The sequence below is a fragment of the Molothrus ater genome, chromosome 5, assembly GCF_012460135.2.
Source record: "Molothrus ater isolate BHLD 08-10-18 breed brown headed cowbird chromosome 5, BPBGC_Mater_1.1, whole genome shotgun sequence".
Taxonomy (NCBI): Eukaryota; Metazoa; Chordata; class Aves; order Passeriformes; family Icteridae; genus Molothrus; species Molothrus ater.
In genome coordinates, this window is record NC_050482.2 from 51,681,599 (window position 1) to 51,691,413 (window position 9,815).

General features: G+C 54.9%; 1 protein-coding gene across 1 annotated transcript; it reads right to left on the reverse strand.

Annotated features, from left to right (window-relative positions):
• Window positions 1-342: 342 nt before the first annotated feature.
• Window positions 343-9,815, reverse strand: MCM5 (minichromosome maintenance complex component 5). Its single transcript, XM_036400954.1, has 17 exons — window positions 9,774-9,815; window positions 9,338-9,520; window positions 8,351-8,477; window positions 8,121-8,249; window positions 7,272-7,444; window positions 5,880-6,035; window positions 5,627-5,793; window positions 4,872-5,043; window positions 4,659-4,770; window positions 3,762-3,905; window positions 3,409-3,474; window positions 2,656-2,832; window positions 2,440-2,552; window positions 2,092-2,220; window positions 1,708-1,850; window positions 1,121-1,248; window positions 343-700 (listed from the first exon to the last, which is right to left on the reverse strand). Exons 2-17 carry the CDS (start codon window positions 9,502-9,504, stop codon window positions 599-601), a joined length of 2,205 nt encoding a protein of 734 aa, XP_036256847.1. The 5' UTR covers window positions 9,505-9,520; window positions 9,774-9,815; the 3' UTR covers window positions 343-598.

Below are 9,815 nucleotides of genomic sequence, written 5' to 3' on the forward strand. Positions count from 1 at the left end.
AGCAGGGAACAAACAGCAAATAATTTCCTTCACTGCCACTGGCTGAGGGGGAAGAAAGTAGAAGACTGCACAAAGGGAGTGGTAAAGTGCCTCCTGCACTGCTGAGCCCAACTGGACAGCTTGTGCCAACAGGCTTCATGCCTTAATAGACAAACCCTGAGTGAGAAATGAGTTTCTGGCTTCAGGGCTGCTGGTGCTACCCATGAGGCTGGAGCCTGAGTGAGAGTAAGTGCATAAGGGAGGGCAGGCAGGAGGGACACCTTTCTATCCAAAATCCTGCACCCCCTTCAAAGGAGGAAAGGGATCCATCCCCTCTGCCCCTCACGGGCAAAGACCCCAAGCTACCAATATCAAGTTTTATTTTAATACAAATTAAAAGCTTTTAAAGTTCAAAGAAACATGGACATGACACAGCAACAGAGCATACAAGGGACACCCTGACCACCACAAACCCTGGTTCAAGATGGAGGCCTGGGGCTTTTGGGCTCCCCAAGGAAAAGCTTCTTTCAGGAGCAGGCCCCAGCTCCCAGGGACACTCTGCCTGCTCCTGGGCAGTGTCAGCAGCAGCAGTTCCCTCCTGGAGCCTGGGACAGGGAGGTCACTTGATGCGGTACAGGACCTTGCGCTGCATGCGGTGCTGGATCTCCCCCCGCCGCATCATCAGCTGCAGCACCTTGTAGATGGCGTGTTCTGGGTACTTCTGCAAAGGGAGAGAGTGGGGGAACATGAGCCAGCATGGAATAGCCAACAGGAGCTCAGCAGGAACCTGCAACCTCTGCCAAAGCCTGGCTAGGACTCTCTAAAAGGAGCAAGCCCAATAGCCCAAGACACTGATGCTTTCCTTATTTCAGATCTGACTGCAGCCAGTGTCATAAATCCAACAGTTCTGGTTTCAAGGATAGGACCCCAAACAGCCCCAGCCCTCAGAGGTTTTGCAGAAAATTACCTCAGTCTCCTTAAACTCTGCAATCACATTGCACACCATTCCTACACACAACTTCTAAAGCATGACCAAAAGGTTCACCAGTCCGCCCTTGAGGAAGGGGTTTCATGCCCCCAACAGCAGCCTGGGATCCCTGGTTTTCCCTGGAGCCCAGCCCTCTATGGGTCCCTGGCCCACCTGGCGCATGAAGTCCTGGACAATGCTGTGCTCGGACACCTGGGAGCCGATGGCGAAGCGGCGCTTGAGCTGCTTCTCAATGCGGGACAGCATCTCTTGGTCCTCCTGTGTTGTGAAGCCTTCTGCCCCTGCAGGGAGACACTGAGTGAGCTCTCTGTGCTGCCCAGCTGTCACCCTCCAGGACACAGTGCTCAGCTCCTGTGTCTCCCACCACACCTGCACAGCTTACAGACTTTAGGGAACCCACTAACAACTCCACTGTAAAAGGCTGTGGAGCTCCAACCACAGAACTGAATGTGGGAACCACGTCCAGCACCAGATTTTGCCCTTGAGACCACAAGGGGCCAGACCAGCCCTTCCCTGGGCAGCACAGGAGATCCTCAGTGTCTGCCTTTGCCCTCCCTGTGAGGCACAGTCCCACGATGGCCCCTTGCTGCCCAAAGCATTCCTTTGTCTTTGCTCAGGAAGGAGGTCCAGCACCTGCCCCTGACAGCCAGGTCCTGAGAGAGGAGCTCGTCTCTGCCTGCCCTGAGCAGCCAGGTCCAGCATGTCTCTCCTACCCCCAGCACAGAGTATCTCCTCCTCACCTGACAGGCTGCCCGACATGGCCGCATCGAGCGTGGACACGTGGAAGAGCCGCAGGGCCTCCTCCACGTCTGTCTCGGTGGCAAAGGGCTGGAGCCTCATCTTCGCCAAGGACTCGGCAATGCGCACAATGGCCTCCAGCTGCCTGCAGCCACCAGAGACATTCCCTGCTTTCTACTGCAGCTTCAGGGATGTTTTCTTCCCCCCACAACTCCAGACATCCCCACCTCTCCCACTCCATGCACCTCCTGCCTCCCCCCACAGCACTTTCAGGGCTCGGGGCCACACCCTCACAGCCCAGTACCGCAACAGCCCCTTCCTGGATGAGCCCAGTAACAGAGCCCTAGCCCCAGAGGCGCTGGGGGCGAGGAGGGGGTGCTGCTCACCGGACAGTGATGGGGATGCTGGAGCGGCGGTCGCTCTCCTGCTCGTGCTGGCGGGTGCCGCTGCGCATCAGGATGTAGCGGTTCTTCAGCTTCTCCGCCGCCCCTGCCGACAGCCGAGGGCCACACTTCCTGCAAGGGGGACACCAGCTGGAGCCAGCGCCCAAGGGGAGGGTCCCCCGGGCACCCCTCCCTTCCCTGGGTGCTGCAGCACCACTGAGAGCTCCTCTTGCACCCTTTTCCCAAGGCAGGAGTTAAGAGAAAGGGCACCCAGAGTGCCGGGTGCTTTGCCTCTCACCACTGCCTCCCACTGCGCAGCGCCGGGGTGCCAAAGGCACGCCCGACACTCACGTCCGACAGAAGGAGATGAGCTTCTTCAGCTTGTTCAGCTCGATCTCGCCCTCCACAGCCTGGGTCTGCGTCAAGGCACTCACGTGTAAGGCCATCACGTGCTTGGCCAGCGTCTGGGAAAGCAGAAGGCAGTCAGAGAGCAGGAAGGCCCTGCCTCCTCCTCCTCCCAAAGAAAGGGGCACCCTGAGTCCCAGCTGCACCCGCGGCTCCACGCACCATGTCTCGCTCCTCATTGTGCTCATCCTTAACGATGAAGATCATGTCAAATCGGGACAAGATGGTGGGCATAAAATCAATGTTCTCCTCGCCCTTGGTATCATCCCAGCGCCCAAAGACGGAGTTGGCAGCTGCGAGAACTGAGCAGCGGGAGTTGAGTGTGGTTGTGATTCCTGCCTGTGGGTGAAGGCAAAAAAAAAAAGGATGGTGTCAAGACCCCCTCCAAGTCACAGCAGGTCATTATTCAGTGAAAGGCTGAAAGCCATTTTCAAGGACTCACTGTAATCACTTGCATTTAAATAAAGCTCCATAAGTAGCACTCAGTTGCTCTGTAATGGTGGGACAGGACCCACATGTCCTTCTGAAAGGGGAGTGGCTTCAGCTGAGACTTGAGCACTGAGTAATTTCATTTAAAACCTCTTGTCGAGGGCAGAGACAGAGGAGACCTCACCCCACGTTTGTGATCTGAGACACAAACACTGGGCAGACAGGGCTGAGTCCTTCTGGGCAGCTCTGGCACAAAGCATGGGTTTGCAGGTACAGCCTGACAGCCAGCAGCAAGGAGAAGCCATGAAGTTCAGGCTGGCCAAAGCCTCCAGGCAGGGCTGACTGCTCTCAGATCAGCAACACCAGCAACCATCAATACCACTGCCTGGGCTCTAAAATGGGCAGTTCTGGCAAAAGATGTGTGGCCACTGGTTGCAGGGCTCTCAGATTCCCACCTCAGGGCAGCATGCTCAATCCACAGCTCACCTTGGCAATGGAGATGGTCTGCTGCTCCATCGCCTCATGGATGGCCACACGGTCATCCTCCCGCATCTTCGCATCCCAGGTGAGAGAAACCAGGCAAGGAGAAAAAGTCACCATCAGTCACCTCTGCCACACACTTACTGAAGTGACCCCCCACATAAAGGCCTGTGAGGACCTCTGCCCAAGCAGGCAGGATGCAACTGAATTTCCTTGCAACCCCATCCCCAACCTTCCCTGGAAGGAAGTGAGGGAGTGTCAGCGGAGTTGCCCTTCCTCCTGCAGCTCTGGGCTCTGCTGGGACAGGCTGGCATCCCAAGGGCTCTCCTTCCCACTCCCACAGGCAGCCCCACAGGTACCTTGTCGAACTCATCGATGCACACCACTCCTCCGTCTGCCAGCACCATGGCTCCTCCCTCCATGAAGAAATTCCTGGAGACAGGGTCACGGATCACTGAGGCTGTCAAGCCAGCAGCGCTGCTGCCTTTTCCTGAGGTGTACACCTAGTGACACGTGGAACAAGGAAAGGGACAGGACATCAGCTGCAGCAGCACCCAGGAGGCCACTGCTCCAGCTGAGAGACAAAACATCCCTGGCACCACAAAATCCAGAGCTCCTGAGGGAAGAACCTCCAAGAAAAGCCCTCAGCACATGTAAAAAGCAGATGTGATGGGTGAAGAGCAGGGCTATTGCCTCATCCCAAGCCTCAGACTAAGCAGCTGTGACACACCGGAGGGCATGCAGACACAAACACAGATATTAAGTACAGAAGAGGGAGTGATTCATTGTTTGGTGGGCTGCTGCATTAGCTTTGTTTGCCCCTGGAGGGAACAATACAGTCAGAGGCTGAGTTTAATAGAGACTACAAAAAAACACAGCTGAAAACATGATTCTATGCCTGGGCTCAAGCTGGAGGTCCGTGCCTGAGATGCAGTCAACTTAATTTGTCCTGACCAGCCAGCCCCTCTGCTGATCAAGTCTTAACAATAAACAGCAGCACCAGGCACGTCTTTGGACATATGCTAACAGCCTGGCTCACAGCATAATAAAAGGCATGACCTTCTTCACCTTCCCTCCCTCACTGCCCATCCCTTCTAGGCTAGTACTGGAAATGGCAGTTCGTGCCTCTGCCAGCAAGTCTGCCTGTGGATGCACAAGCAGGTGTCTGCCATGACCACGGTCTTGTCTCTGGGGCTAGACAAGGAGCAGAAGAGAGAAAAGGGGTGCACTACAAGTGGGCACCTCAAGCCACGTACCCCAATGGGCGAACACTTCTCAACAAACTTCAGCAGTTGGGATTTGGCCGTGCCAGGGTCCCCCAGCATCAGCAAGTTAATGTCCCCTCTGCGGGTCAGGCCATCCGGGAGCCTGGAGTGATGGGGTTGGGAGAAGAGAGGGAAGAGAGATGGTGAGCGTTTATTTTGATAACAAAACACTGACTTTGGAAACCAGGGCTGACTCTTCCCCACCTCTTGCGGGAGCCCCCAAACAAGAGGCAGGCGATGGCCTTCTTGATGTCAGTGCTGCCGTAGATGGAGGGCGCGATGCTCTTGGCAATGGTCTCATAGATGTTGGGCATGGCAGCAAGGCGACGAAGTTCCTCCTCTTCTTGAGGGGTCACCGAGCCACTGAAGCCATGTCCTGTACAGGGATGAGGGGAATGATGCAAAAGTGAACAAATAGAGGTCTTAGAGGAAACTGTATCATTCCCCCCTTGCACACTACAACCAAAATCCCCTCTTGAAAATCATGCCAAGTGCCACCAGGTAGGAAGGGTGGAGAGGGCAAGCATCTGCTAACCCAGCAAGGCAGGCTGCTGTGTCCTTAGAGGCTGATAAGAAAAAGCAAGGATCTTGGGCAAAGCAGCTCTGCAGGAACCAGAGGGAGAATTACAGTCAGGACCACGTTTTAAATACAGTCTTAACCAGGGACTTCAGCTGGGATCCTCAGGGATGGCTTAGCCCTGGAGGACCCAGGCTGAGACCTCCTCATTTAATATGACTGGGAAAAAGCCTTACAGGACATGACTACAGAGAGCCCAGGACAAGTCAGACCCTGGAATGGCTTGAACCTTCTGCTACATAAACAGCAGAGAAGGATGAAGGCTGTGATTTCAAACAGTTCTTGCTGAGGGATCACTTCCTTGTTCAGGAACAGGGTGGGAAGTGTCTCCCAACACCAGGCTACCAACACAGACCAAATGCACACCAAAAGCAGCCCTCACCTGAGCCCTCCGTGTCCACCTGGATGCCCACCACACGGATGTAAGCACTCCGGATGCCCACCCCCACATTGTAATGGCTTTTGTTCTTGCCCAGTGCAGATTTCTTGATGGAGTAGATCCCCATGATAGTGACTCTGTTCCCTGGGACAACTTTGTCACACAGGTACCTAAGGAGACAGGCAGAGGATGGTGGTGGGAAAGGATGGCAGCAGCGCCAGCCAGCAGGGGCAGGGTGGGAGGGCTGTGCCAGTACCTGTCACAGTAGAGCTGCAAGTGCCGGGGCATCTCCCCGTGTGGCACGGCATCTGGAGACTCCTGCAGTTTCAGGACCTGGAAATCCACGCACTTGCACTTATCTGGCATGATAAAGTAAGGGTCCAGAGGGCACCTTGGGCGGCCAGCTTGTTCTCTGTGCAGAGAGATCAGTCAGGGGAGGCTGTTAGCACCGAGGAGCCGCCCCTTGGAGCGCACCTGTGGAGGGGACAGCAGCGACAGCAAGGGACAGCTGCCCTTCCAAGCAGTGCCACATCAGCAGCTAAGGGCAGACACATGGGGCCAGACCAAAGGCCAGCAAGCCCTCTGTCTTGTCTTCTACAAGTGCCCAATGTGTACATGAGAACAAGCCAGAGCAGGGTGACACTTGTCTGAGCACTCTCCCTTCCTCCCACCCCTCCTCTGCTAGCTCTAATTCATTAATTACACAGAGGGTAGCAGCACAGACTCAGTGACACGGCAGGGCGTTTTTCTTTACAACCTCATGCACGAAGCAAATGTTAAGTGGTTTCTGGTGAGAAAGCAATTAGCAATGTGACAAGGCTGACATCCACCTCCCAGTCTCTCAAGCCATATCTGCCTAGCTAGATTACAAGTTCTCTGAGACAAAGAGCAGCTCCACGTCCTGCTGCTGTCTCAGAGTGGCACAACTGATGCCTGACTCCATGCAGGGCTTTCAGGTAGGGCAACATCAGAGAGCAGATGCACTCATGCAGTCAGGGATCAGGAACGAGGTGCTGTACAGACCACACACATTGGGAATGATCCCTAGCCCAAACCCCTCTCAAGCTGCATTAGAGTTCAGGTGCAGAAAATAAATACTGGCAGGTATGAGCCCAAAGACACAACCCACCAGGACTGGTTGCCTCGAGAGCTGCAGCACAATGGCAGTCTAATGCTCACAGTTCTCAGAGGCACCAGGAGCTGTAAAGCAGGATAAAAAGGCCAGCAGAAAAGCATCCCTAAGGAAGGTAACACAAAACAGCCCCCTCAGCAGTGGGAATGTAGAAGCAAGGAGTTGGTTTGGAAAAGAGTAGAGCAACTTAGCATTATGGGACAGCTGGAGGCAGGAATGAACCTTTAGGCACAACAGGCGAAACTCCCTATGAATAAGAAGAACTCCCTGGACACGGTCACTCAACGCTGCATGCAGCACTGACTGTGCAGCGTCAGAAGCAGCACGCCCACAGAGGGACAGCTAGAACTTGCCAGCCAGAACTGCACACTGGCCCAGGGGCAGCACAAAGGGTGCAGGCAGAGCCATGCAGATCCTGCTGCCTTGTGGAACAGGGATTCTGCAATGCATGGGACGCAGCAGGAGCAGGAAGAGGGAATGCAGTCTTTTCTGGCCCTCCAGCCTGTTGGTCCTTACGTGTTGCACTTCCTGGGCAGGGCGTAGCCCTCCAGGCCCGGGCGCACGGCGATGTTGCTGATGGTGTTGCGGCAGCTGCGGCACTGGATGGTGATTCTGGTGGCCTTGGCTCTCACAGGGGTTGCTGCAATTACAATCCCAGGGATCTTCACAAGGTGGGACATCTGGTCAGACTGAAAAGGCAAAGGCGAAGGGAAGGTGAGAAAAGCATCAGTGGAAGATGGATAGGAAACTACAAAGCATGAGAGCAAAGGACAGCACACTCTGTACAGAGCACCACCAACAGCAATAACGTCCCTGCAGCAGGAACCAGCAATAACAGCCCTCTGCAGTCAGATTTGAGCTGCAGAGTAACCATGCTTGTAAATTAGTGAGTGACCTGTTGTGGTGTTACATTTTATTTAAATGGTATGCTCTGTCTCACTCCTCGAAAATGTACAGTTTATTCCAAGCCTGGGATCCTCCCCTGAAGTAGCATGTATCTGTAATCTCATTGGCCCAAGGCTTATTCCGTGCTCACTTTGAATCTCCCTGTAAAACTGTGCGAGGGAGACGAGGCTCTCTCTTGGCCCTTTTCTACCTAGGCTCTTCCACTCTTCCCCTTTCCCCCTTCTCCCCCAGAAACCTTGCTGCTCCTGGGGGTGGGACCCCCAATAAACCCTCACCTAATTAGCCCCCTCAGAAGCTGCGTGGAGTCTCCTTGCCTGCCTGCTGCTACCAGGGAACTTACAGCTTAGGGGGCCCCTGGGGACTCCCTGGGAACCCTCAAACGAATGGCAATAACCTGTCTTGAGCCATGAGACCAGATCCCCAAAGCTCCCCTGCAATCACACCACACACTTCACTCACCTTCAGGCTGCGGATGTTGGCCGCGTTGGCATCCGACCTCAGCATCACTTGGATGTCCTGGAGAGTCTCCTCCCCTGAGGGACGAGGACGAGTGACCTCATCTGCAACTTCTTTTGCTGCTTCTTCCAACTAGAGAGGGAGCAATGGGCTAGCTATCAGTGGGTCTGTTACAGCAGAACATCAGAGCTGCTCTCGTGACAATATTTTGGGTTGCCAACCCCCATCCTTACCAGCTGCAGGTGCTCCGTTGGCTGCTTGTACAAATAGTCTGCGAGATCTTCGTCAAAGCTGGCCAAGTCTTCCATCTCCACCTCCACCCAGTACTGCCCCAGGTTGTAATGCCGCTTGAGCTCATCCCTGTAAGGCAGGAAACAGCAAAGGTTTGCAGGGCAGAAAGCATCAGTCAAGCAGGGATCAGAAAAGGCAGGCTCTGCTGGGAGTCCTTGGTTTGGAAAGCAAGCAGGGAAAATCAGGTGAGTTCCAGGAGAAGCACAGGGGAAGCTGGGCAACCTTTCACCCAAGCCCACTTTGAAAGGTGACACAAGACCAGGGACACCAGTGCTGCAGTGGCAATGTGAAGTATTTACTGGAGTTACATGGCCAGATAAACAGGGAGAAAAAACCTGCATGTAGGATAATAATTACTATACCTAAGATGTGGTTTAAAGCAAAGGCAGTAATAACAGAACAGACAACATTTTCCTTACAAATGCCAGGATTAATGAAATTCAGAGGCAAAAGCCTGTTCTAACCCTGATTATGATGTATCTCCATGTTTTCTCAACGTGTTGAGCTGTGTCTCTGAACTGCATAAGCAAAAGGTGGCCAAAGGAACTTCATAGAGCTGGAAGGCATACGTGCAGAGTGGTGCACTGATTTAATAGACACAGAAAATTCTCCAAACCAGAGAGCACTACAACTTCAAACACAGACCTTGAATCTCAGAACTAAGTGCAAGCCTGGCAGTGTGGATCCCTCTATTGCTATCTTTTCCACTGGCTGGCTGCCTAAAAATTTGTGACAACACCAGACCTCTGCTTTTCTGTCACGTTAAACACAAACACCTCTTAATACTGAGCTTTTTATGGCCGACGAGAAGAGACAGAGTGGCTACTTTGTTTGTGGGGTGTGCACTGCAGGAGGGAGGTTAAGAGCGGACTGGATGTGCAGGTGGGGATGGGCAAGGCTCAGAAGGAGAAAAGGGGCCACAGCAGCACCTGTATTTGAAAGTGAAGCCCGTCCGGTCCGTGCCCACCCGGTACTGCCGCAGGAACTCCTTGAACCGCTTCTGCAGCTGCGACTTCCGAACCTGCCCCTCGTCCACGGACGCGTCTCCCCCGAAACTGTCGCTGTAGTAAATCCCGGGGTCGTCGAAGCCGGACATCGCGGCCGCTGCTCCGCTGCGGGGCGGGAGCGCTGGCTCAGCCCCGGCCGCCTCCTTCCCCCGCCCGCACCCAGTGCCCCGCGGGATGGCCCCAGCCGAGTGCCCCGCGCCGCGCCCCACGCACGGGCCGCGCTCTTTCCCCGCAATGCCCCAGGGACAACCGGACCCCGATCCCGACCCGACTCCGACCCCGACTCCGACCCCGATCCCGATCCCGACCCGACCCCGATCCCGACCCGACCCCGATCCCGACCCCCGTCGCTCCGTACCTCGCTCCCCACCGGAACCCGCTCCCAACTTTTTCGCGGCAA

Excerpts from the sequence above, each read along its gene's own strand:
- MCM5 (XM_036400954.1), bottom strand. The coding sequence starts at position 9,504 with ATGTCCGGCTTCGACGACCCCGGGATTTACTACAGCGACAGTTTCGGG. Across the intron at positions 5,044-5,626 it reads GGTGGACACGGAGGGCTCAG|GACATGGCTTCAGTGGCTCG; the intron begins GTGAGGGCTGCT and ends ATCCCTGTACAG. Across the intron at positions 2,221-2,439 it reads CTCATCTCCTTCTGTCGGAC|GAAGTGTGGCCCTCGGCTGT; the intron begins GTGAGTGTCGGG and ends TCCCCCTTGCAG.